The sequence below is a fragment of the Thalassophryne amazonica genome, chromosome 6, assembly GCF_902500255.1.
Source record: "Thalassophryne amazonica chromosome 6, fThaAma1.1, whole genome shotgun sequence".
Taxonomy (NCBI): Eukaryota; Metazoa; Chordata; class Actinopteri; order Batrachoidiformes; family Batrachoididae; genus Thalassophryne; species Thalassophryne amazonica.
This window is the reverse complement of record NC_047108.1, coordinates 9,315,924-9,343,854: the sequence shown is the minus strand read 5'-3', so window position 1 is coordinate 9,343,854 and position 27,931 is coordinate 9,315,924. Positions and strand designations below refer to the sequence as shown.

The 27,931-nt window shown below is 43.9% G+C and overlaps 1 protein-coding gene across 1 annotated transcript in view; it reads left to right on the top strand.

Moving 5' to 3' along the window:
* LOC117511827 (protein bassoon-like) overlaps positions 1-27,931 on the top strand; it is a 648,753-nt gene that overhangs the window by 576,972 nt on the left and 43,850 nt on the right. Inside the window, 3 exon segments of the mRNA XM_034171736.1 lie at positions 7,218-7,474; positions 12,128-13,061; positions 24,797-27,290. Coding sequence (XP_034027627.1) covers positions 7,218-7,474; positions 12,128-13,061; positions 24,797-27,290 — 3,685 coding nt within the window.

Sequence of the window (27,931 nt, the reverse complement as noted above, 5' to 3'; positions counted from 1 at the left end):
CTTTTGATAAAGATGATGGCAGTGTTTGGTGTTAATTTTTTTTTTATTTTTCGTGTGTTTATTTTGTGTTTGTGATCGCCTTTGAATTTACTCTGAAGCCCCTGCGGTGCTTAAACTCGAAACTGGCTAATCAGTAGCTGACAGTGTACTGAGTCAATACTAAAAGTTAGTGGTTAACGGTTAGCTATAACTCCCGCAATTTTTTTTAGCGGTTTATCGGTTTAGCGTTATAAAAGTTAGCTTTTCAGTTAGTGGATTAGCGGTTATCGAAGCTAACTTTTTGGTTAGCTGTGCCCAACACTGGTTACAGGCATTCGACCTTTTGTCTTGGGCCTCCTCCCTACTTGTATCTAATGGCGCTTTTCTACTTCACAAAAGTAGCACTACTCTGCACTACTCGGCTTGACTCTACTCGGTTTTTTGCTTTTCCACTAAGGGTAGTACCTGGTACCAGGTGCTTTTTTTAGTACCTGCTCAGGAGCGGTTCCAAGCAAGCCGAGCCGATACTAAAATGTGACGTCAACAGGCTGCTGGCCACTGATTGGTCATAGAATGTCGTCACTGAACGAGTCATGAGCACGCCGTCCGAGGCGAGAATCAAACCTGCCATTTTTAAATAGTCACAGCGACCGTCCTTTTCTTTCGTTTCACAGTGAGTTTTTCTTACTCGCACAAAACCACACCGTGGTCCGTGGATGAGCTGCAGACGTTTCTGTGTTTGGTGGCGGAGGAGAGAATACAGAGAGGTGGATGAAGCGATCTGAAATGAGAAAATCTCCCAGTCTTTCTCAGCACCCGGCTCACCAGACATTACAGCAACACAGAGAACAGCTGAAAAAGTTTAAAAGTGATTACAAGACCACAACGACCGGAGTAGGTCGGACCGTAAGGGCTGTAAACGGTTCGACCGCAGTAACGCTGTTTACGGACACCAAACGGTGAACAACGGGAGGCAGGATGACCGCGACTTGGCTTTGTTGGAAGCGACGGATGGTAAGTGTTTTTGTGACTGTAGTCTGCTTGAAAACACTGTTTAATGTTACTTATCCCATTGGTGGGAAGCACACTTTAACAAATGAAGATTTTGAATCTAAACTTGTGTTAAAGTAACATCGTTGTCTCATGTATGTGGACACAGTGAGCTAGCTGACTGCTAATTAGCGAGCGAACGAACTCTGTGCTCCAAATTAAAGTATTAACTTCTTGCAGAAAAACACAAGTCAGCATGACAACAAACGTGTACATTGACTCATTTAATGCCATTACTGTGATGTGTTTTGTTTTTTACTTGTTGCTATTTTGTGTTTTCGTTGATGAATCCAGTTCCATAAGTGAGGAGGGTTCAACCACCAGCTTCAGCATCTGTATCAACGTCCAGCACTACACAGCAACGTGTCATCACTGGTAAGAATAACATGTCTCCCATCACGTAACTTTCCTAAATACGATATATATATACAGGGTGACCCCCCCCCCCCCTTCACCAAAAAAAAAAAAAAAAACAGAACCCATAAATATTGTAATAAATCCCACAAAGGTCCAACAAATTTTGCTGGACCTTCCCAAAGTTTCAGTTATCTTGGTCGCTTTGCATAAAAGTCATGTTCTTTCAAAATTATGCTCCAAATGGTCTGATTTTTTGCAGGATAATTTTGAAAGAACATAATTTTTATGTGACCAAGATAACTGAAACTCTGGGAATGATCATACAGAGACTGAAGGTTTTTTTTTTTTTTTTCTTTTCCTTTTTTGTAGGATTTTATTACAATTCTTCTGGGTTTTTTTGGGGGGGGGGGAGGGGGGGTCACTCTGTGTGGTTTTTTTAAAACTTGCTTTCCCATTTCTACCTTCATTATTGTCCAGGCAAGAGAAAAACGAGCCTGTTCCTGCAAGTGAATCTGTCCATCTTGAGTGATGTTGAGGCTGAAGCTGAACTGGGCCCAGTGTGATCGACACATCCGACTGATCCTTGAGGAAGCAACGGTGGTGGAAGCTGCATTTAATCAGGCATATCTTGGCGTGCTGGGCGACCTTGTGCACGCGATGCGTGACCAGGGCATGTGACCTGCGCCCCTACCCCAGACTACAGACACATGAAACTTTTGTATAGTTTGTGTTGCTTTTTTGTTTGTTTGTTTGTTTTTGCTCTTTTTTTGTTGCAGTAAACAATTTGACTCGTGACTGTATCATAATTTGTCATTTCAGGCTGAGTCAACAGTAAAAAACATTTTGTCATTGATGTTTTGGTGCAATGAAAGTTCATTTCTAAGAATTTTTAATTTGGGTTTTGCCGGTCCAGAAGACACTGCACACTACACCTGGCTGAATCTTTACACAGATGCTGGAATAACCATGTCTAAACTGAGATTTTACCAAATGGTATTTAACATAAACAAAAAGGTTTAGTCACTTCAGTGAAGGCACCATTACATCAAGGAATTTTGAACAACCAGTTTTACTGTCTGTTTACTTCAATTTGCATTTATGACCCCATTAAATGTAAAACTTATTTTACTACTGGATTATGCTTAAACAGCTTTTCAAACTGTTAGCCTTTAAATCAGTAAACCTTGGTAACTTTTACAAATCAAACTGATGTTACACAAATGTGGAGACATTTTAGCAAAAAGTACAACAATTTATTCAAAATTCACAGTGAAACATAACTGGTGTAAAACATGATGATGACATGGTGTCCCATTCTGTGGCAGGAACCTCTGCAGTGGTGACTCTGAGAAAACCATCTGAAACACACACACAGCATACATATTTTAATTAGTGCTGTCAGGTTATTAAAAAAAAATAATGTAATTGATTACAGGGTTTGTGATTAGTTAATCTAAATGAATCATTTAATTGCAAGTAAATTAAAATAAAACTCATCTGTGTGTGTGCTTGGGGCATTTAATAATCAGGTAAAAAAAAGGATCAGGGCTATTTTTGTTACATATCAAGGAGGACAAGCTGTAAATTGATCTTAAATTGGGAGAACTGTCTAACTGTAATTTGGATAGGTTAAATGCAGACAAATTTCATTGTATATATGTGTACAATGACAATAAAAGGCTATATTATATAGAATGTCTATAAAAACAGAATTGTGGGAGTTTGGAGGCTGATTCTTTCTGCACAATATGACTCCTTTAATAATTATATTATTAGATTTCATATTTAAATTTGTCCATTGAACATTAAAAGTTGGAAGAAAAACAAATCAAACCTTTTAACGTGTTTAAGCCTGTTCGAGTTCAGTGACGACGTTAATTAACGGTCATTAAAACCGAATCAACATTTTGTGCATGAAAGTCAGTAAAAGCACAAACTCCCACGTTTGAGATTTAACAACTGCTCTCAGAAACATGTCTTTATTTACAGACCAAGTCACTGACATCAAAACTAAACGGAGCAAAGTGTGACTGAAGGCGTGATAGGTGCTGTAATTAATTAATCTAAATTAACGCTTTATTTTGACAGCCACAATTTTAATAGTTAATAGCGACAGCCTGCAGTTATTACTTATTTACGAGCTACTTAGATATGGTATCAAGAATAGGAATGGGGAAGGACAGATGGTAGTTGATTTTGCAAAAAGGATGGAAATGGTTGTGGTGAATACCTACTTTAAGAAAAGGGAGGAGCACAGGGTAATATATAAGAGTGGAGGAAGGTGCCCACAGGTGGACTACATTCTTTATAGGAGATGCAAGCTAAAAGAAATCACAGACTGTAAGGTGGTAGCAGGAGAGAGTGTCACTAGACAGCATAGGATGGTTGTTTGTAGGATGACTTTAGAGGTAAAGAAGAAGAAGAGAGTGAGAGCTCAACAAAGGATCAGATGGTGGAAGCTTGAAGGAGGAAGACTGTTGTGTGAAATTTAGCGAGCAGGTGAGAGAAGCACTAGTTGGAGGGGAAGCAATTTTGGACAACTGGAAGAGTACTGCAGATGTGGTGAGGGAGACAACTAGGGCAGTACTGGGTATGACATCTGGACAGTGGAAGGAAGACAAGGAGACTTGGTGGTGGAATGAAGAGGTCCAGGAAAGCACAAGGAGAAAGAAGTTGGCGAAAAAGTTTTGGGATAGTCGGAGAGATGAAGAAAGTAGACAGGAGTACAAGGAGATGCGGCGTAAGGCGAAAAGAGAAGTGGCAAAAGCAAAGGAAAAGGCATATTGCGAGCTGTTCAAGAAGTTGAATAGTAAGGAAGGAGAAAAGGACTTGTACCAATTGGCCAGACAAAGGGACAGAGCTGGAAAGGATGTGCAGCAGGTTAGGGTGGTAAAAGATGCACATGGTAATGTGCTGACAAGTGAGGAGTGTGTGCTGAGAAGGTGGATGGAATATTTTGAAGAGTTGATGAATAAAGAAAATGAGCGAGAGAAAAGGCTGGATGATGTGGTGAGAGTAAATCAGGAAGTAAAAGAGATTAGCAAGGAAGAAGTGAGGGCTGCTATGAAGAGGATGAAGAGTGAAAAGGCAGTTGGTCCAGATGACATTCCAATGGAGGCATGGAAATGTCTAGGAGAGATGGCAGTAGAGTTTCTAACCAGATTGTTTAATAAAATCTTGGAAAGTGAGAGGATGCCTGAGGAGTGGAGACGAAGTGTGCTGGTTCCTATTTTCAAGAACAAGGGTGATGTGCAGAGCTGCAGTAACTACAGAGGCATAAAACTGATCAGCCACAGCATGAAGTTATGGGAAAGAGTAGTAGAAGTTAGGCTTAGAAAACAGGTGAAGATCTGTGAGCAGCAATATGGTTTCATGCCGAGAAAGAGCACTACAGATGCAATGTTTGCTCTGAGAATACTGTTGGAAAAGTACAGAGAAGGACAGAAAGAGTTACATTGTGTGTTTGTGGACTTAGAAAAAGCTTATGATAGGATGCCAAGAGAAGAGTTGTGGCATTGTATGAGGAAGTCTGGAGTGTCAGAGAAGTATGTTAGGGTAGTACAGGACATGTACAAGAATAGTGTGACAGCGGTGAGATGCGCAGTCGGAATGACAGACTCATTCAAGGTGGAGGTGGGATTACACCAAGGATCAGCTCTGAGTCCTTTCTTGTTTGCAGTGGTGATGGACATGTTGACAGATGAGATCAGACAGGAGTCCCCATGGACTATGATGTTTGCAGATGACATTGTGATCTGTAGTGAGAGTAGAGAGCAAGTTGAGTCTAGTCTGGAGAAGTGGAGATATGCTTTGGAGAGAAGGGGAATGAAAGTCAGTAGGAGCAAGACTGAGTACATGTGTGTGAATGAGAGGGAGCCCAGTGGAATAGTGCAGTTACAAGGAGTAGAAGAGGTGAAAGTAGATGAGTTTAAATATTTGGGGTCAACTGTTCAAAGTAATGGAGAGTGTGGTAGAGAGGTGAAGAAGGCAGGGTGGAGTGGGTGGAGAAAGGTGGCAGGAGTGATTTGTGACCAAAGAATATCAGCAAGAGTGAAGGGGAAAGTTTACAAAACAGTAGTGAGACCAGCTATGTTGTATGGTTTAGAGACAGTGGCACAAAAAGACAGGAGGCAGAGCTGGAGGTGGCAGAGCTGAAGATGTTGAGATTCTCTTTGGGAGTGACAAGAATGGACAAGATTAGGAATGAACATATCAGAGGGACAGCTCAGGTGGGACGGTTTGGAGACAAAGTCAGAGAGGCGAGATTGAGATGGTTTGGACATGTGCAGAGGAGGGACCCAGGGTATATAGGGAGAAGGATGCTGAGGATGGAGCCACCACGCAGGAGGAGAAGAGGGAGACCAAAGAGGAGGTTCATGGATGTGCTGAGAGAGGACATGCAGGTGGTTGGTGTGACAGAGGAAGATACAGAGGACAGGGTGAGATGGAAACGATTGATCTGCTGTGGTGACCCCTAACGGGAACAGCCGAAAGACAAAGAAGAAGAAGAAGATCTTCTCGTCTTCATCTTCATATTGTTGTATGACTTCCCAAAGTCTTCTGTACTTTTCAAGCATGTTTTGTCTCACCGCCAGCAGCTTTCTCTTGAAAACTCACAGAGCAGTAAATACACGGAGTCCGCCATTATTTATGTTTATGTCGTGTATAAAACAACATCACTGCAGTTTGCTCTGCTGACCCCGCCCACCTTGAAGAGGTACTATTTGCAGTAGAAAACGACGTGCTTGGAACAAAACTGAGTAGAGCCGAGTAGTGCTGGAGCTTTGTAGTAAAAAAGCGGCTTAACACAAGCTGATCCCCCCTTTTTAGCCCGTGTGCATCTGTGCTCCCGCATACTCCCCAAAAAGAATGTTGAACATCTTCAAAGTCACACAATACCCTCTGTGCATGCACAAATGTCCACCAATCATCAGCGAACTTTAGGTTTGATTTCATTTTGGTGGAAAAATGACCTTTTTGCAGTAGATGACTATACTGTTGTACTAATAAAGAAATGGACGGAGGTGTGCCCTCTGTGAATGCCCTCGACTTTTGCACATTATTTATGAACAGGGAGCAGCTGTAGCAGCTTTGTGGGAAACGGGTTGGGCGATGCGAGCTAGAGTTGGGATATGTAGACTTGGGTTTGATTAGTGGTCATGATACCTGCATTTTCAGACACATCTTTACTTTAGCGTAGACTTTATTGCTAAGTCTGCATCTACAAAGAGTTACAGTTATGTAGAGCAGGTAGCTCAGTGGGATTAGGAGTTGGCCTACCAATCTGCAGACCTGGATTTGATTCCCAGTCACACAATACATCTGTGTCTTTGGATAAGTGTTGGAATGTATGAGTTTAGAATTGTTCAGGATATGAATGTATGACTGTCGTAGATGTAACAAACAAGTACAGGACAAAATGCAAAACAAACAACCAGCCACCGGGAATACTGTCAGCCTGATGTCCACTCCATTTTTTGCGCATGCACAAAACTTTTCTTCGGACCTGGTGGACATCAGCTGACAAGGAATGAATTTAGTGAATGAGAAAAGGACTTTTGCAGAACAAAAATGAACACAAAAGGATATCAACAATTTGTATTACTCCCTCATAGGTTTCCTTGATCTGTCATGGTGCACACATGGTGTCACAGCCGTTTACAACATTATGTGATCGTCATTTTGTGTCATTTTGTAGCCCATGGTTGTTTTTTGGGTGGGGGGGGTATTGAAAATGATTAATAGAAGAACAGAAGCCTTTGTCCATAATTCTCACAGGAATCCAACATTTTATGGGGATCAACAATTATTTACACCCTTTATTTCTTCAGCTGGATGTGAGCGGCCAGCCTCTGCACCCCTATGTTGACTCTCAGATGGGCTCCCGCTCGCTCCCCACCTCCTCATCAGACATTTGTTTGAGAAGCCAGGAGGAGCACGTAGAGACCAGGAGCAGCATGAGGAAACACAGCTCCATGACTCGGCTGAGCAGGGACGGCGTTGATGGAGACAGTGTGATGTTCTACGGCTCCCACCGCAGAATCATGGACAGCTGTGTGCAGACGGATGATGAAGACGGAGAAGAAAGGTATTCAGTTGGACAGGCAGGGGTGGATGTCAGGTTTATACCATTTTTAGAACAGGACAAGAACGCAGATAACAGACCATTTCTCCGAGAATTTGGCTATGAATGGCACAGAGGAGTGAGAGGATATCCCCTAGTTTGGACATGTCTATCTCGGCTTTCAATGCTTACCAGTCCAGTAAGTATCAGTGAAATTGTGGAGAGCTGGACATGTCCAAAGTTGTCCTCTGACACGCCAAAATGGAGGTGTTCCTTTGTCTCTCTTCCAAAGCGAATCATTTGTGACGTGCGAAGCCTCTGCGTGGCTTTCCATGACAAAATCTCTTGTTAAAAGTGAAATCTGGCGGAAAATGGCTGATGTCCAGCTCTTGTGATAACCAGAGAAAGAGCACACAACGGTCTCGTATCCACAGAGCCATCCGTTTAGAAATGGTCTGGTGGCTTGTGCCGCATCGTCGCAGCTCGGAGCGCGGCGCCCCGAGCGTCCTTAAAGGGGTCCTTAAAGCTGTAGTAACAGACCTTATTCTCTGTGAAGCCTGTAAAATTTTCACAGAAAGCCAGATAAATTTTTCGAATGGTTTCCAGGTGCCAGTCTCTAACAGCTTCTGAAAAAATTCTGATGGAAAAAAAGTCCTTTTTATTCCGCCATTTCCAGACAATGAAAATCCGACGAGGGGGCGGGACCACTCCTTCCCAAGGCGTGCTCACAGGCGAATGACGTCACCGACAGGCGTGGAAAAACTCACGCATGTGCACGAGGGTTCAAGCATGTCTGACGTAAAAACATATGAATGAAATCCATATAGTTTTTGAAAAAAATAAAAAGGACCATTACTTTATTGACAGACCTTGTACATTTGATTGTTTATGTACGAGTGTGGGGGGTAGGGCTGGACTGGGGAAATTTTCAGGCCAGACATTTTTAACCAAGACCAGGCCACCACCAGGTATCAAAGGGGAAAGAAATTAAGCCTGCTGTGACAGTGTGTTTTTTTTTTTTGGTCCCTTAACTGATCAATGTGCACCAGGAGACACATAATTTTAACATTATGAGGAGCATTATGAAAAGTTCTCCCGAAATACAGTTATCATAGGCTTATCAAAAGTACGATATATTGACAGTAGGTCACAATACTTTTTAGACATAATAAGCCATCATTTCATTCAGCCTTGTTACTTAAATTTAGAAATAGAAATTATATAAAAAGATTTGTTATAGAAATATTGTAGGCTATACTATAAATAATATATCATTACTTGTGTGATACAATTCATCATATAAAGCAAGAAATGACTGGATGACTGGACCAATGACAGGATACAAAGGTTGAACTTTTGAAACTGCAGTACACAAAAAGGCCACAAGATGGAGACAGTTGTCTATCTCACTACAAGCTACAAGAACATCAAGGATTTCTTTTATTACCAATTTGTGTTGCTAATCAACTTAGAGAATGACTCTCAATTTAAAGTAAAATGTTAGGTATGTGAAATTATGCCAGGACTTGGGAAAATACGTTTTAGACAGGGACGCCGTTATACCACGCCACCGCACCGCGGACTGTGCAAAACAGCATACTTCGTATGACCGACGCACGACCGTCACACAAATAGAATAAAGAATAAAGAAACAACCTGGCGGCGACAGCATGGTAGCTAGCCATGTACACCATTTGCACAGGTTACATTGCTAGGCTAGGTTACATGACTGGCAGAGTTAGCACGAACGAAAATAATATCCAACCTTAATTCATATCTGAGTGACCCAGTTAGACAGCACTTTACTTCGGACCAGAAGATCAGAATGTCTCTCTCACACACAGATGTCTGATTTATGAACAAGTTAGGTTGCTGTTCATCACTTAATAGCTGAAGTTAACCTTCACTTACCGTCATGGCCGTAGTGGTCCCCGCCTCACTTTATAGTCACCCTTTCTTGACTTCAATGAAAATATATACTTGTTTTATAAAAAGTAAAATAAAGACCTCTTTCTTGACCTCATATTTAACTGTTGACAGCACTGTAACAGTAAAACTTGTAATTTCTAACCTACATTGTTAATAAATGTAACTATTAAATTCTTTCTAACATTTTTCTAACATTTAAATTTTCTCTAAACATTTTACTTGTCAAAATTATTATTATTTTAAGTAGTATTAGTAGTTGTAGTAAAAAAAGGCTTCAAAACTGGACCTTTAATCTAGGGGTGTTGTGGGGGGGCACATCCCTGCCCCATTCCCCCTTTCCTTCTGGATTCGCCCCTGCTTTGGCGTTTGTGCACAAAGAATGGATAACATTCATTTATGCAGAAAACATGACCAGATTTACAGGTCAGAAAGTTTTATTGCGTTTTCACATCATGTGGTCCTCAGAAAGAGAGTTTAGGTGCATTTGAGTGGAAAATAGTGTTAGCTGTTGACGCGTCACGGAGGATCAGCTGTTTTTAGCAGCAGATACGGAGCGGCTCAGCTCAGAATTCTAAATAAAGGAGGAAAAAAGCATGAAAATGTCTTTGTAAAGCTCAGTGCAGGTGTGCTGTTATCACTGCGCTTTAAGAGGTGAGGACGAGTCGTAGCTGCTACAAAAAAAAAAAATGCAGATGAAAAGCTCACAGCTCGCTTTACTTCGTAAAAAAAATAAATAAAAAAAATCCGCAGGCCAGTAGGCCATCAGGCCAGCGGGCAAATGCCCGGTGTGCAATACTATCAGTCCAGCGGTGGTGGGGGGGCCACAGCAACACGTGGTTGCGTAGCCAGCTTGGGGGGGAACAGGGAGCTCCCACAGCTAAAGCTGCGCTGCGCCCCGGAGGGGGAAGGGAGTGGTGTAGGCGGGGGCTGGGATGGGGTGGGGGATGGGGACAGGAACACAAAGGAGGTGTAGGAGGTGGGAGTATGCTTGTCAGTCACTGTCCACGTGTGAGTGGCAGATGAGTTAAGTTTATGTCAGTTTCTGTCCGTGTGTGTAATGTTTGCAGTTGCAAAAGATAAGAAGGCATCCGAATGGTTCACCAAGGCTGTAGAAATTCTTCTGGAGGAAAACAATGGGGCGTTTTGACCTTCAGAGGCTGATAAGCCTGCCATGTTTAGGGCTGAGCAAAGAAAACACATTTGCAGCTCTCATGAACAACCAAATCCAATTTCTGAGTATTCCCTGGTCTCTGACATCTTCTTTTGCAATGCGTACATTTGCTTCGAAATGTTATCTAACTTACGTCTAAGTTCAAGGGTTAATGCAATCTAATAATGCATGGCCTTGACCAACTCATTAATCATGATGTACAGGTGAGGGGTCGTGATTCTGGTGGCAGCCGTCTTGCCAATTCTCCAGTAGGTCAGGGCAGCACATAAACCAATAAGTACCAGCCCTCCTATGATCAAATCAAATCAAATCAATTTTATTTATATAGCTCCAAATCACAACAAATAGTTGCCCCAAGGCGCTTTATACTGTAAGGCAAGGCCATACAATAATTCTGGAAAAACCCCAACGGTCAAAACGACCCCCTATGAGCAAGCACTTGGCGACAGTGGGAAGGAAAAACTCCCTCTTAACAGGAAGAAACCTCCAGCAGAATCAGGCTCAGGGAGGGGCAGTCTTCTGCTGGGACTGGTTGGGGCTGAGGGAGAGAACCAGGAAAAAGACATGCTGTGGAGGGGAGCAGAGATCAATCACCAATGATTAAATGCAGAGTGGTGCATACAGAGCAAAAAGAGAAAAAAACACTCAGTGCATCATGGGAACCCCCCAGCAGTCTAAATCTATAGCAGCATAACTAAGGGATGGTTCAGGGTCACCTGATCCAGCCCTAACTATAAGCTTTAGCAAAAAGGAAAGTTTTAAGCCTAATCTTAAAAGTAGAGAGGGTGTCTGTCTCCCTGATCTGAATTGGGAGCTGGTTCCACAGGAGAGGAGCCTGAAAGCTGAAGGCTCTGCCTCCCATTCTACTCTTACAAACCCTAGGAACTACAAGTAAGCCTGCAGTCTGAGAGCGAAGCGCTCTATTGGGGTGATATGGTACTATGAGGTCCCTAAGATATGATGGGACCTGATTATTCAAAACCTTATAAGTAAGAAGAAGAATTTAAAATTCTATTCTAGAATTAACAGGAAGCCAATGAAGAGAGGCCAATATGGGTGAGATATGCTCTCTCCTTCTAGTCCCTGTCAGTACTCTAGCTGCAGCATTTTGAATTAACTGAAGGCTTTTCAGGGAACTTTTAGGACAACCTGATAATAATGAATGATAAAACCAAATATAAATAAATCTTCGACATCCTCCACAGAGAGTGGCACCAACCATGTGACACACCATTTCTCCCAGGCGTCAAGAAAGTAGCCCGCAGGGTAGGTTCCATCTGGGCACGCAGGGTGCCGCAGTCCTGATTAGGATGAACCAATGTCTACCTGAGTGGTTGCCTTTTAGAACACAGGGCAGTTCAGTACTGTGGTGGATGCAGTGTCAGCACTAGTGCACGCTCCCACACTTGACCTGACCTTCAAAACTAGCACATCCAATTTTATATTGCAGAGGTGTTCGTATGTTTCAATCACAGCAAATTTGGCAGAGATTTGCACTCTCTTGGGTGTTTTCTGGTTCATGGGCTGTAATGCAGAGCATTAGCATCTATTTACTTCCTTCTTTCTTGTGCTGCCAGATACATGATGCGCCCCCGCACAAGGAGACGTGGTCGTAGCGTTGACTGCTCTGTCCAGACAGACGATGATGAAGACAAAGCTGAGACCGAACAGCCAGTACGGCGAAGACGTTCACGGTACTCCCGACACTCAGAGTCCAGTGGAACTGGCAGCAGTACTGTCACCACGACTGCTGCAACTACTGACACCAAAACCGACACCCCCAAAATGGTATCCTCTAGTATCGCCATCCAAACCATTAGGGAGATATCCTGCCAGACAGAAGTGGAGCACCTAGGAAGAGTCTCTCCAGCAATCCATGTTACAGTACCAGACCCAAGTAAAGTTGAGATTGTACACTACATCTCTGGACCAGAAAGGACTCAAAAAGGGCAATCTCTTGCATGCCAGACTGACCCAGAGGTCCAGTCCCAAGGCATAGTGGCACCCCAGCTCAGCGTGCCAACTACAGTCAGCCCTTATTCTTCCTCCACTGGTACTGGAGCTCAACAGTCAAGTTCTGCCAGCCTCTTAAACCAGCAACGCCAGCAGCAGATTGCAGCAAATGCAGCCAAGTTTGACCGACACCGTCCTGACCCACTTGACATTGATTACCAGCCTCACAATCACTTGCACAATGAGTCCATCTCTAGTATCATCCGCCACCAGCAAGCAACTCCCAAATCTCCACAAGTTCTTTACTCTCCAGTTTCCCCAGTATCCCCTCACTGCCTGCTGGAGACTTCCTTGTCCAGTGAAAGGCTGAACAAGGCCCATATCACCCCTCAACAAAAGTCCTATACAGCTGAATCCCCCCACCGCCATCCGTCTGTACCACGACCCATCAAGAGCACCCAAAGATCCATGTCAGACCCCAAGCCCCTCAGCCCCACCACCGATGAGCACACCAAGGCCAGGTTGTCCTTGTATCAACAGCAAGCACTCCAGAACCAGGTAACGTTACTGACACATGCATACAGACACAGTCAGATGTTCCTCATAGGAACAGCAGGAAATAATGATATCAGAACATTAATTCTATACATAAGTAATTGAAATTTATATTATTATTACAACCCCAATTCCAATGAAGTTGGGACGCTGTGTAAAATGTAAATAAAACCAGAATACAATGATTTGCAAATCCTCTTCAACCTATATTCAATTGAATACACCACAAAGACAAGATATTTAATGTTCAAACTGATAAACTTTCTTGTTTTTGTGCAAATATTTACTCATTTTGAAATGGATGCCTGCAACACGTTTCAAAAAAGTTGGGACAGTGGTATGTTTACCACTGTGTTACATCAACTTTCCTTCTAACAACACTCAATAAGCATTTGGGAACTGAGGACACTAATTGTTGAAGCTTTGTAGGTGGAATTCTTTCCCATTCTTTCTTAATGTACGACTTCAGTTGTTCAACAGTCCGGGGTCTCTGTTGTTGTATTTTGCGCTTCATAATGCACCACACATTTTCAACAAGCGACAGGTCTGGACTGCAGGCAGGCCAGTCTAGTACCCGCACTCTTTTACTACAAAGCCATGCTGTTGTAACACATGCAGAATGTGGCTTGGCATTGTCTTGCTGAAATAAGCAGGGACGTCCCTGAAAAAGACGTTGCTTGGATGGCAGCATGTGTTGCTCCAAAACCTCGATGTACCTTTCAGCATTGATGGTGCAATCACAGATGTGTAAGTTGCCCATGCCATCGGCACAACACACCTCCATACCATCACAGATGCTGACTTTTGAACTTTGCACTGGTAACAATCTGGATGGTATTTTTCCTCTTTTGTCTGGAGGACACAACGTCCATGATTTCCAAAAACAATCTGAAACATGGACTCATCAGACTACAGCACACTTTTCCACTTTGTGTCTGTACATTTTAAATGAGCTCAGGCCCAGAGAAGGCGGCGGCATTTCTGGATGTTGTTGATGTATGGCTTTCGCTTTGCATGGTAGAATTTTAACTTGCACTTGCACTTGTAGATGCAAGGACGAACTGTGTTAACTGACAATGGTTTTCTGAAGTGTTTCTGAGCCTACGCGGTAAGATCCTTTACACAATGATGTCGGTTTTTAATGCAGTGCCGTCTGATGGATTGAAGGTCATGGGCAATCAATGTTGGTTTTTGGCTTTGCCGCTTACGTGTAGAAAGTTCTCCAGATTCTCTGAATCTTCTGATTATATTATGGACTGTAGATGATGGAATCCCTAAATTCCTTGCAATTGAACACTGAGAAACATTTTTTAAACTGCTGGACTATTTTTTCACGCAGTTGTTCACAAAATGGTGATCCTCACCTCATCTTTGTTTGTGAATGGCTGAGCCTTTTGGGGATGCTGCTTTTATACCCAATCATGACACTCACCTGCTTCCAATTAGGTGTTCTTTGAGCATTCATCAACTTTCCCCAGTCTTTTGTTGCCCCTGTCCCAACTTTTTTGAAACATGTTGCAGGTATCCAATTCACAATGAGCAAATATTTGCACAAAAACAATAATGTTTATCAGTTTGAACATTAAATATCTTGTCTTTGTGATCTATTCAATTGAATATAGGTTGAAGAGGAATTGCAAATCATTGTATTCTGTTTTTATTTACATTTTACACAACGCCCCAACTTCACTGGAATTGCGGTTGTAATAGACTTTTGCCAGAGGGAGTACTGTGGGAAAACAATCTGTAAAATTTATCTTACCAAAACATTTATGTATAGTCCTAGCTACTAAAAGTTGAGTCCACACCATCCTCCTCAAACCTTTGTTTCAACAGTGGTGGGCACAGCTAACCAAAAAGTTAGCTTCGATAACTGTTAATACGCTTACTGAAAAGTTACGTTTTGTAAAGCTAAACCAAACAAAACTAAAACTAAAACATATAGCTGACATTTTGACATTGTAAAAATGACAAAGGTGACATTAATTTCGTTAACTTGTAGTGGAATTAGTTTGTTTAAAATTTTAACCATAAGTCAAAACTGCCTTGCTGTGCATGTCTCCTGCGAGACATCTGCAGGACTGTATGGTGTGAAAATGAATTATCTTATTTCTTTTTCTTCTGCTCTTCCTTCCTTCCTTCCTTTCTGTCTGGTATCCAGGTCTCCTCTGCTGGCAGAGGATTGAGCTTTACCTCTCATAATATATGATTTCAGGTGTTACCAATGTTTTGAACTGTTAAGCTTTACTCACTAAAGCTTAATGATGTTAGCAGTTTAAAAGTTATCAGAACTAAATTTAGCAGAAGTTAATTGGTCCACTGATGGTTTTCAAAGTTAGCTGAAAAGTTAACCAGCTAACAAAAAAGTTTGCTTCACTAATTAGCGGTTAGCGGATTATCAGAACTGTGCCCACCACTGGGTTTCAACATTACAGCCTCCAAAAGTAGCAAATTGGAAAATCTATCTTTTCCCTGCAGTGAGCAGAGAAACCATCAGACTGAGTCAGTGATTGACTGAGTGAGTCTGCAAAATTTCTGCAAATAATTCTGTAAAAAAAACTACAGCATATTAGTTCAGAAATTTGGATTCTGATAGATACATGTGAGGACCAGTGAACTTGTTATTTTGGGTCATATTGGCATCTTTTAACATGCAAAAGGACATTGACATAAAATAAAGATGGCCCCCTGGTGTGGCTTCTAAAGCGTTGTTGCTACATGCAGGGTCTTTGTGGCCACTCAGGCCACTGTTGCATGTATCATGGGACACAAAATATACCTTCCATTCCAATGGGCATATGAAGATGACAGGATTACAAATCAGGAGTCAGTCCAGCTCTGCCTAGGATACTGGTCATTGGCATACGAGAAGGAGAGACAGCTGGGAAGAGCTTATGATGTCATGAGGTCCCTGAACAGAGGTGTATGTCAGTGCCGATACGTACGTATGCAAAAAAACCGAAGGTCTAGGTCTTTAGGGTCTCTGTGCTTCCTGTTTTACTGTATGGTTGTGAGACTTGGACATTAATCAGTGACCTAAGTAGAAAATTGAATATATTTGGTATTATATCTATGAGGATCCCTGGGTACGACTGAAATGACTTTGTGTCAAATGAATGGTTTATTAGAGAGACCTAGGTGAGCTGTACCACTGGCATCGTAAAAGAACTCCACCTACAACAATGTGTCTATGTGGAACATTTCTCTCTGTGTGATTCAGCTCAGGTGTCTCAGTGTTGAGGACACCAGCCACTTGAAAAGGCCAAGGTGACACCCCCATCTGGCTTGGCTATGGGTAGATGACTACTTTCAAGGAATAGAGCTGGACTAGTCATCGGCTGGGGTCCTTGGGTGATTTTGTGGTGTGGTTGATATAGCAATGTGCAACACTGATGCTTGCAACCTGACCTGAATTAAAAGGTCCCTTAATACCGACAGAAAATTCCATATTTTCCTTTTCGTCCTGCTCCACCCACATGATAAGCTGGATCATTTGGATCAAAACAATCCCCAGTTGGAACAGGTGTGAGTCTAGGACAAAGAAATGAAAACCATGAAGGGCTTGAGGTACAGTACATGAAGAGTGAGTTTGGAATCACTGTTGTAGATGATCAGAAAATTGTGACTATAATAGCATTTAATTTTGATGGATCTATTTCCAAGGCTATTTTGCCATCTTCTGGTGGCTCATTAAAAAAAAAAAAAACATATGATGTGAACTGGGGCTCCCTTCACTCAGCAAGTTACAAACATTCAGATTTTGTGATATCCAGTTCGGAGACAAGTGGCAGAATTTCAGTGCTTTCAACCTTCAAATCAAACTACAATGAATAAAAATATAAACGCAACACTTTTATTACGTCTGCCAAGGACATAAGAAAATCATCAGCATTTATTTATTTGCCTGTCTGCCTGACTGTTAGCACAATTACGTCAAATCTATTGCACGGATTTTGACAAAATTTTCACCACAGATACATATTAGCCCATGGAAGACTCCATTAAATTTTGGAGGTGATGCGGATCCGGATCCAGATTCTGGAATAAGATTTCACTGTATATACGCTTTGAAGGATTACATCAAAACTAATTCATGGATTCTTACCAAATTTGCACCACATATAGATATAAACTCTGCTGCATTTTGGAGGTGATCCAGATCTGGATTGGCAGATGTCAGAAATCTCTGATGGCTCTTGTTTTTGCTGCTATTTTTCATGAGCTGAACTCAAAGGTCTAAAACATTTTCTATAATCAGCATCTTGATCTGCCACACCTGTGAGGTGGGATGGATTATCTCAGCAAAGGAGAAGTGCTCACTAACACAGATTTAGACAGATTTGTGAACAGTGTTTGAGAGAAATAGGTCTTTTGTGTATGTAGAAAATGTTTCAGCTCTTTGAGTTCAACTTGTGAAAAACAGGAACAAAAACAAAAGTGTTGCATTTATATATTTGTTCAGTAGTCGGTAACTGAAAAAGACTTGTGTACAAACAGTCATTACTTCCTATTTTGATGTACAGCCTCTGCTCGACTTCCATGAGCACTCTTGACTCTTGTCGAGTAAATGTTTGAGGTTGGAGAGTCAGGCTTATAACCAGAGGATCCTCTGTTTAATTCCCAATCACAGTAACTCACTAAGATGCCTTTAAGCTTGGTCCTTAATTCCCAAATTGCTCCCATTATACAGTGACTGTGAGGCATCAGATAGAAAAATGCTGCAGAAATGTCGTCTGCTGACCATTTTGCGAAACTTTTTCAACACTCAGCTTTACATGGTTATTGTTTTATTTTGTTTGTGGAGTCAGAACTTACTAAAATCAGCAGATCTCTATAATATCAACTGAAAACATTTCTTTGCCTCCACTGGTGTTGGTGTTATTTTGTGAGTGTTATGAATGTTTTATGTGAACGCTACGATGACTAAAGCCTTTTTCATGGATTTTTCCAGACTGATCTATGGTTTTGTTTTCAGGGCAGGCAGACTTTTTTTTATTAAGTCTCTGTATGTTACACAAACATCATTTGAAATAAGTGACACCAACTCTGACAAAACAGTTACTTTCTTCAAAGTACAACTGAAAGTGGAATTCACAGTTTTTATTTATGTTATGGTGCTCTGAATCTTATGAGGAAAAGAATAGAATAGAATAGAATAGAATTTATTTCAGCAACAACACAGCAGCATAAAGACAACATATCAAACAAATCAAAAAAACAAGACCAAATTAAACACCGTGTGCCTGAAAAGGGGGTGGGAAAAAGCAAAGCTTATAAATTACCCACCCCTCATACCCCATCCCAAAAGTCCAAGTCCAACATATAATTACACTTATGCTCAAAAGTATCCAGTAATTCCATCACAATAATGTACTTTTCTAAGATCATTTTGGAATGAAAATGGATGTACAAGTATTAATGACAGCTACAATAAGTCTGACATTCGACCCCAATTCCAATGAAGTCGGGACATTGTAAATGAAAACAGAATACAATGATTTTCAAATCCTCTTCAACCTATATTCAATTGAATACACCACAAAGACAAGATATTTAATGTTCAAACTAAATAAACTTTGTTTTTGTGCAAATACTTGCTCATTTTGAAATGGATGCCTGCAACACATTTCAAAAAAGTTGGGACTGGGCAATAAAAGACTGGGAAAGTTGATGAATGCTTAAAGAACACCTAATTGGAAACAGGTGAGTGTCATGATTGGGTATAAAAGGAGCATCCCCAAAAGTCTCAGCCATTCACAAGCAAAGATGGGGCGAGGATCACCACTTTGTGAACAACTGCATGAAAAAAATAGTCCAACAGTTTAAGAACAATGTTTCTCAACGTTCAGTTGCAAGGAATGTGTTGTGGCTGGCGTGCCTGGCTGGCTTTTGTTTGTCTTTTGTTTCTGTCTTTTGGTTTTCCTTCCAGGTGGTGCGCATTTGGGACTGAGTGGCTGTGTGGCTGAGATATCAGGACCTCACCCTGATCACCTGCGGCTCGTCAGGACTCACAGCTGTGGTGCATCTACATGGATTGGAACATGGTGGCATTTAAGACTGGAGTACACAGTGTGTATTTGCCAGAGACTCGACCTTGTGACCAGACGGGTGAGATCGTCGTCTCGAGAGCCATCTCATCATCAGTGGATGCAGAGAACGTCCAGGTTTGATGCACGGTCTGTGAAAGAGGAGGGGGTGAGGTCTCACGTTCGTCAGCACACTTCCTGAGGTACGTTAGATTTTGTGACTAACATTTATACAGTCAGTAAATGTGGTGTCCCTCACACCTTATTGTATTGAGCTGTTATGTTGGTCATTTTAATTAGCTTCCACTGCAGTGAGTTTGTGAACAGGATGTTCCATGCCTGCAGGGTGGGAAGCTGATTAGTAATTAAGCCAGGAAGTGTTTGCTGTTTGTACACCTTTGAGCGGTCTCTCTGTGTGTTGAGTGTGGACTCACAAGATGATTTCTTCATTCACAGACTCGGTTTGTCGCGGCCACCTGGGGGGTGTCGGCGGGGTCCTGGGGTCCGAAGTGGTTCTGGCTCCGGACCGTTAGCGCTGCTGGGAGCGCACCGCAATCCACCACGCCAGACCGCGCACTTTTATATTTATCACATCACTGTTATGTTTATTAAACTCTGTTATCCTTTGTACCGTGCTCTGCTTATTTTATACTGGGTCCTTCAAACGCTGGTCGGTTCTCCGGGCTGCGTCCAAAACATAACAGTAGTCTCTGGCCCAACATCACGGACCCAGCGGTAGCAGAGACGGTAACGCGCCGGGAAGGCGGCAGCAGACGTTCAGAAGTTATCTGGATCAGTTGCGGGTGCTCTCCGCCCGGATGGTGCATGTTTGAGAACCCATTACTGAATACTGATTCGTGCTCTCTTGCAGCCGTGTTTCCTGTGTTTGTGCCTTATCCGTGGGTCACGGTGGAGTGTGACTGGCGACGGCTTCGCGTCACGCTCCGACCGGATAAGAGGTTTAAACGGGAGCTGCAAGAGTGTGTCTGTAATGGGTGAACACGCACGGCGGAGCTCTGTGGCACGGGTCGCTGAGCTTCCCGTGTTACAGTTGTAGCCCCGTTTCCCCGGATGAAGATAACTACTGCATCTGTTGTGACAGCTCCGGCGTTATTTAGTTGAAACACATTTTGGTTGTGTGTTTACACGTTGCTGCGCACAGAAAAGCAGCATGAGTTGGGTTCTCTGTTACCAAAGGGGGTTTTTCATTTTTAGCACTTTGGCTCCCTCTGTTGGTAACTGAGTCACATTACCGTCAAGCTCTTAAGTGGGAACAGGTGTGTTCCATTTGTTTGAGCTTAACGGTATACGTCACTTATTTGTTTTGTGTTACGTCATTTTGTGTGGGTGTTTTTTGAGTTGTTTTTTGTGTGGGATTTTTTTTACACTATTAGTGTCTGGGGTTGTGACCCTGCAGCCTGTTTGGAGCAAAAAAAGGACCCAAGCAACTTTATGTTAGTCTGTTAGTCTTTCTTTTTATTTCTTTTAGTTTCACCTCCCCAGGGTTTGATGGGACGGTCCCCTGGGGGGTGATGGGGGGGGTAATTGGGTTGTTTTTTCTTTTTTCTTTTTTTTTTGTTTGTTTTTTTTGTTATGCCCTCTCTTCTCCTCTGATTCCAGCCGTGTGAGCCGTATGTGTCGGCGTTGCTGGAGTGGTGCAGTTTGGTTATGCTGGGAGTTTCCCAGGTAACCTCTGCACCCGGGGGGGGGGGGGGGTTTGGGGTATTTTCTTTTTGTTCCCTGTCTTCTCCTCTGGCTCCAGCCGTGTGAGCCATAGTGTCGGCGTTGCTGGAGTGGTGCAGTTTGGTTATGCTGGGCGTTTCCCAGGTAACCTCTGCACCTGGGGGGGGGGGGGGTTCGGGGTGTTGTTGTTTTTTTTTTGTTGATTCCCTTTTCCACCTCCGGCTTCAGCGCGCCTTTGAGCCGTCTGCCATCGGCGTGGCTGAGGTTTGGGGCAGTGGGATATACCCGCAGCTGGTGGCTGGTTTGGAAGTCAGAGGAGTGGCGCCGTTTTGTGCCATCTGCCATAACCGCTGTTCCACTCCTCCCGGTTGACTTCTGGGGTATAGTCACGGTTGGTGACGCTGGACGTGCTTCCAGTTCCCACTGCGCCAAGGGGGTGGGGTTGGGGTTGTTTTGTTTGTATGTTTTTTTTTTCTTTCCTTTTGTTTTTCCCCCCAGTTTCCGCCCTCAGGGTTTGACTGTGGTGTCCTCTGGGGGGGAAAGGGCTGTGGGTCCATCTAGCCATAGACGGCCGGGGCTGGGTCCGTTGGTCATGAGGGGGGGCGTCTCCTGGGGTTGATGGAACGGTCCTCTGGGAGGCGCTGGGAGCCCCCGTGGGTGACTTTGGAGCCCAGAGGGACCTCGGCTGTGGTTATTACTCCTGGAGCTGGCAGGATGCCCGCTGGGGGGTGTTGGTCCCTACATGTCGTCGGGGGGGTGGGGGGGTGGGGGGGGTGTTAGCATTTTTATTTGCAAGCTTAAGTTTGGGTTGTTTTTCTTTTTTCCCCTTCCCCGGGGTTTGATGGAACGGTCCTCTGGGGAGGGGGGGGGGGGGGGGTGTTAGCATTGTTATTTGCAAGCTTAAGTTTGGGTTGTTTTTCTTTTCTCCCCTTCCCGGGGTTTGATGGGATGGTCCTCTGGGAGGGGGGGGTGGTTTGGTTGTTTGTGTTTGTCTTTTTTGTGTTATGACTGATCAGACTGTGAACATGGTTGGACAAAGGCTGACCGCACAGGTTTAAGAACTCCTGGCCATACCTGTGCTAATTGACAGACAGAAACAAAGGCAAAAATGCAGCCAGAGGAGAAGACATCAACCCTTCTGTTGGATGAAGATTCTGTTGGAAGATGAATGCAGATACGGTTTCCAGCCATGGTCCCTGGAGGGGGGTGTTTCTCCTGGGCCAGGTTTGTGTGATCGCCGGGAGGCTTCCCGTGAGGGTGGGGTGCTGTTGTGGCTGGCGTGCCTGGCTGGCTTTTGTTTGTCTTTTGTTTCTGTCTTTTGGTTTTCCTTCCAGGTGGTGCGCATTTAGGACTGAGTGGCTGTGTGGCTGAGATATCAGGACCTCACCCTGAACACCTGCGGCTCGTCAGGACTCACAGCTGTGGTGCATCTACATGGATTGGAACATGGTGGCATTTAAGACTGGAGTACACAGTGTGTATTTGCCAGAGACTCGACCTTGTGACCAGACGGGTGAGATCGTCGTCTCGAGAGCCATCTCATCATCAGTGGATGCAGAGAACATCCAGGTTTGATGCATGGTCTGTGAAAGAGGAGGGGGTGAGGTCTCACGCTCGTCAGCACACTTCCTGAGGTACGTTAGATTTTGTGACTAACATTTATACAGTCAGTAAATGTGGTGTCCCTCACACCTTATTGTATTGAGCTGTTATGTTGGTCGTTTTAATTAGCTTCCACTGCAGTGAGTTTGTGAACAGGATGTTCCATGCCTGCAGGGTGGGAAGCTGATTAGTAATTAAGCCAGGAAGTGTTTGCTGTTTGTACACCTTTGAGCGGTCTCTCTGTGTGTTGAGTGTGGACTCACAAGATGATTTCTTCATTCACAGACTCAGTTTGTCGCGGCCACCTGGGGGGTGTCGGCGGGGTCCTGGGGTCCGAACTGGTTCTGGCTCCGGACCGTTAACGCTGCTGGGAGCGCACCGCAATCCACCACGCCAGAGCGTGCACTTTTATATTTATCACATCACTGTTATGTTTATTAAACTCTGTTATCCTTTGTACCGTGCTCTGCTTATTTTATACTGGGTCCTTCAAACGCTGGTCGGTTCTCCGGGCTGCGTCCGAAACATAACAGAATGTAAGGATCTGGAGAAGTTTCTACATGTAAGCGGCAAGGCCGAAAACCAACATTGAATGCCCGTGACCTTCGATCCCTCAGGCAGCACTGCATTATAAACCAACATCATTGTGTAAGGGATCTTACTGTGGGGTCTCAGGAACACTTCAGAAAACCATTGTCAGTTAACACAGTTCATTGCTACAAGTGCAAGTTAAAACTCTACCATGCAAAGCGAAAGCCATACATCAACAGCATCCAGAAATGCCACCACCTTCTCTGGGCCCAAGCTCATTTGAAATTTTATTAATTTAAGTTACTGTGTTGTATATAATATCCAGACATGCTTCTTGTGTCTGGATACTGTGGCAACATAGGATATCCTGAATAAATATATTTATTGTTATCATCATTAATATTTTAATTAAACTGTTGGTTGAAGATCAACTTCAAATGGGCATTCCTGCAACCAATGTATTTTTTTCATGGGACATGAACTCTACTCTGATATTAATATATTATCTTCACTGGAGAGGATGTGATATAGAATGAGAATGCTTTTGTATGTTGTATTTTTAGCTGTGGGTGTTTAATCGTGGTGTTTTCTGTGTTAAAGATGACTGAGCGAAAATAAAGAAATGCACAACCCAAACAGCTCACAGGGAATAACTTTAAATCAGATTTACAGTATGTGTGTCAGTGTGCAACAAGAGTTATTTAGCACCATGTTTTCAAATTTACGTAATTACAGACGCAATCTTGACATTGTTTATAGCCTTGATAAATCGCATTGCATGTGCAAAACTAATCTAGTTGCTTGTTCAAACCCACAGTTTTGCGCACTTGGCTGTACACAACCCAACTTACATATTCATGAAGGCAAATGTGTTTAATGGACAGTATGCACTATTTTGTACATTTGAAAGACTCAATCTTCGGGGCACGGCATTACTAGATCAGTATGCAAATTAATTTATGGGTCCTATGGAGTTTATGTACATTTGTTACACTGCAAACCTTTGGTAAATCAGACCCTATGTAAATCTTAAACATGTTGTGTAGACACTGGGATGAGGTTACCTTCTGTTTTGTGTTCTTCCTAATTTAAAACAATATTCTGCTTATAATTCTATTATTCTTAAGTAGGCCATAGTAAATGCTTTAAAATTGCAGTTATTTTCAGTTGTCAAATTACTTTTTTTGAATTACATGATGTTGAATATTTAACCACCAATGTCACTATTTAAAAAAATTTTTTTTTGTTTTCTAACAAACTACATTTTTTGTCTTGGTGTCTTTGTGTCTACATGTCTCCTTTTGTATGTCCCTGTTGTTCCCTCATTTTTCCTCTTCCCCGATCTCACATTTTGAGTTTTCCACCCTAATCCTGACATCCATATCTGTTCTGCACGAACTTCCGTCTTCCATCTTCTGCTCCCTTCTTGTTTTCCTCCCAATTGTGAATCCACCAACACCTTATTTTTTGTTCCTTTCTTCTTTTCTCTCCACTACCACAATATTGCCTTGCTTTCTCCTCTCTCCGTTCATCACCACTCTTCCTTCTATCTCCGTCGATGTTGTCGCCTCCTCTCTCCCTCCTTACACCTTTTCACACTTCTGCTAATTTCCTTGTTCATCTGTCTTTGTTTTTATCTTCTGTCACTGCATATTTCACCTCTCTAACCTTTTAATTGTCTCCACATCCTCATCGTTCATCCTCCCACACACTCCCATCCCTCTCTTTGTACACCAATTTGATTTTGTTTCCTCCCTCTCCCTCACTAATGTTAATTATGGCTCTTTGCATGCTCATATATCTGTTGTACCCCCTCCCCACTCGACTCTCACCACACTTCCTTGTCTCCTCCACATTTGCATGCTGTCCATCCTTCTCATCTCTCTCTCTCTCCAGCTGGCAGCCCTACAGCAGAGCTCCTTGCTCCGCAAGGTAAAGCGGACCCTGCCCAGCCCTCCTCCAGATGAGACTACCTCAGCTCACCTGCCCATGATGACGCCTGCCCTCCAACAGGTCTACCTGCCCTCTGTGCCCAGCCTCAAGCCCAGCTCCAGGTCCGGTCTGGCTGCCAAAGCCAGCCTCCTCAAAGACCTCACCCATGAGCTCAAAGCAGTTGAGCAAGAGTCGACCAAGCTCCGGAAGCAGCAAGCTGAACTGGAGGAGGAAGAGAAAGAAATTGATGCAAAACTGAGATATTTGGAGCTGGGGATCCACCAAAGGAAAGAGACCCTGGTTAAGGAGAGAGAGAGGAGGGATATTGCTTACTTGAGGTGTATGGGGGATACCAGGGACTACATGTCTGATAGTGAGTTGAATAACTTACGATTAGCAGCTGCAGCTGCATCACATGAGACCAATGGGCTACTGACCACAAGGCCAAGCACTGCCCCGCTCAGTCAATTTGCCAGTGATCTCAACACAGCAGCACAGTACCCACCCACTTCATCCTTCCACTCCTGTCAGTATCCGCAGAGCCAGCCAGTGCCACCAACTCAACAGTCCAATGCACCATACCAGTCCTCAACTTTCAGTCAGCCTCCTTATCCCACAGTGTCTCAGTCCCAGGCATTGCCGCAGCCCACACCTCTCCAGAGCCACGCTCCACCTCCAGGATCATCCTATCAGTCTCAAACCTCCTACCCTTCCCACATTTACCCTCAAACTCAGCCCCCATACCCCCAGACAGACATAGGATTAGCAGGTGCACCTCAGCCCCAGCCAGGGCACACTGGTTTTGCCCCTGCACCACCTGGTCAGCCCCCATACCCCACCCATAGCTCACCTTATCCCAGTGCTGTGTCCTCCTACTCAAGCCAAACCACTCCATATCCTGGACAGCCCCAAGCAGAAATCTTGACAATCCATCCAGGGAGGCCCAGGCAGACATCACTAGCTGATCTTGAGCACAAGATGCCCACCAACTATGAGACTATCAGCAACCCTACAGTAGTGGTCACCACCATGGCCCAGGATGCCACGTATTCCAGTGCAGCCCCTTGTTACGGCCAGTACACTGGAGCAACAACTATGGCCAGCTCTTATGGACTCTATGGCTCAGCACCAGTATCAAGCTATGGCAGTTACTCCTCCATACCATCCAGTACTTATGGCCAGTACACTTCAGCTTCAGCTAGTTCATATGGCCAGTACACTACAACCACTGCAAATACATATGGTTACACCACCACCACAGCCAGTTCTTATGGACAGTACACTTCCACAGTTTCCAATGCATATGGACTTAACGTAGACAGCCCTTCCACCTACAGCACAGCTGATGGGATGTACGGGGTGCCTGGTTTAGAGCAAAATATCCCAAGGAACTACATGATGATTGATGACGTGAGTGAGCTGACGGCAAAAGATGGGCTGGGCACAACAACAGGGGACATGATGCATCATGGCGGCAGTGGGCGTTACCTGGGTGACATCCATGGCCACAGCAGCACCACTGGCAGCGCAGCACGTGGGGGAACCTGCGGCTCCTCATACAGCAGGACAGCAGAGGAAGAAGCAGCGATGCAGGAAGAGCTGTACGACCACCATGGCAGGGGTAAGAGCAGCTACAGGCACGGACCACTAGGGGGCAGCAGCAGCAGTGTGAGCACTAGCCTGGGTGGGGGATCCCCCTATTTCTATGACTACGACTACAAACATGGCAGCATTCGCTCTGGGGTACAGAAACCATTGTCTGCAAGAAGCCTTCTGGCTCCTGCTGTCATTTCCTCCAAGCGCAGCAAGCACAGGAAACTGGGGAGCATGGAGCAGAAAATCTCTAAGTTTTCCCCCATTGAGGAGGCTCGGGATGTTGAGGCAGACCTGGCCTCCTATTCCTCTGCAGCTAGCGGGGCTTATGCTTCCTCCAACATTCGAGGGCGCCAGTTGATTGAAGACTATGGCTTTAAGAGGAGTACTTTCGAGGGCACTAGTGGCAGCACACATGGTAGCCGTTACTATGGTATGGTGATGGATGATGATGATCGGATTTATTACACCTCAACCGGCCGCTCCCGTTCCACTGGCTATGGCATGGACAAGATCTCAGCCAGGGACTACGCTGGCTACCGCAGCAGATCCTATGAGAGAGACGACCGCGCCTACCGCTCTGGCTACAGCCGGGGGCGTCACCCAACCCGGCAGTACTCTGAGGAGGAGAGCCTAATGAGTCCTTTGGGAAAATTCATGGGTTCTGGACGATCATCGAGCTTAGGTCCCGATCCATATGACAGTCGCAGCAGTAGATATCATTACTATTACGGCAATTGCGGTTCCAGCCACTCGCTGCCAGACGTACAAGACCACATACGGGACCTTCCCCGGACACACGTCTACAAATCGGATGATACATATGTTATAGATGATTATCATTGCGCTGTGTCAGACAGTGAAGGTAATTGTGGGACCTGAGCACCCACACAGTCTCACTACTTATCACTGCCCCTCACCGTTTATCTAAACGTCCCCCACCCACCCAGAAGCTCGGCCTAAAAAAAAAAAAAAAAATGACAGAGATAACTGTTGCATGCTGATGTGTTCTACCTGAGAGTCACATGGATCTCTCTTAGTAGTGGACTGCTTTCTGTCTGTCTGCCTGCCTGTTCGTCCTTCCGCCTGTTCGTCCACTCGTCTGTCTGTCCAGTACGCGCATGGTTCTCCGGGGTGGTCGTTTACCTCGTTTGCTACACTCGAAATCACCTGGAAGGTCTTCTATGCACATTATGGTTGCATTGATTTTTCTTTACTGGGTTTTAATCTTTGTCTTTGTTATTCTCGTCACTTTTTTACTGATGAATTCAGTGTCTGCACTGCAAATACGTCAACTGCAATCAGTTGTATGTTTAACCTTAATGAAAACGGGAGAATCTCGCCCTTTCTGTAACCAAATTAAGCTTCAGCTTCAAGAATCCTGGAGGGAATTGCTCTGTAATTTTCTAATCTTAAAACAGCATCCTCAAATCTTACATTACATCTCCAAAGTATTATTCTGACTTTGAAACAGTGCATGTCCATGTTTGCTGTTTGACATCAAAA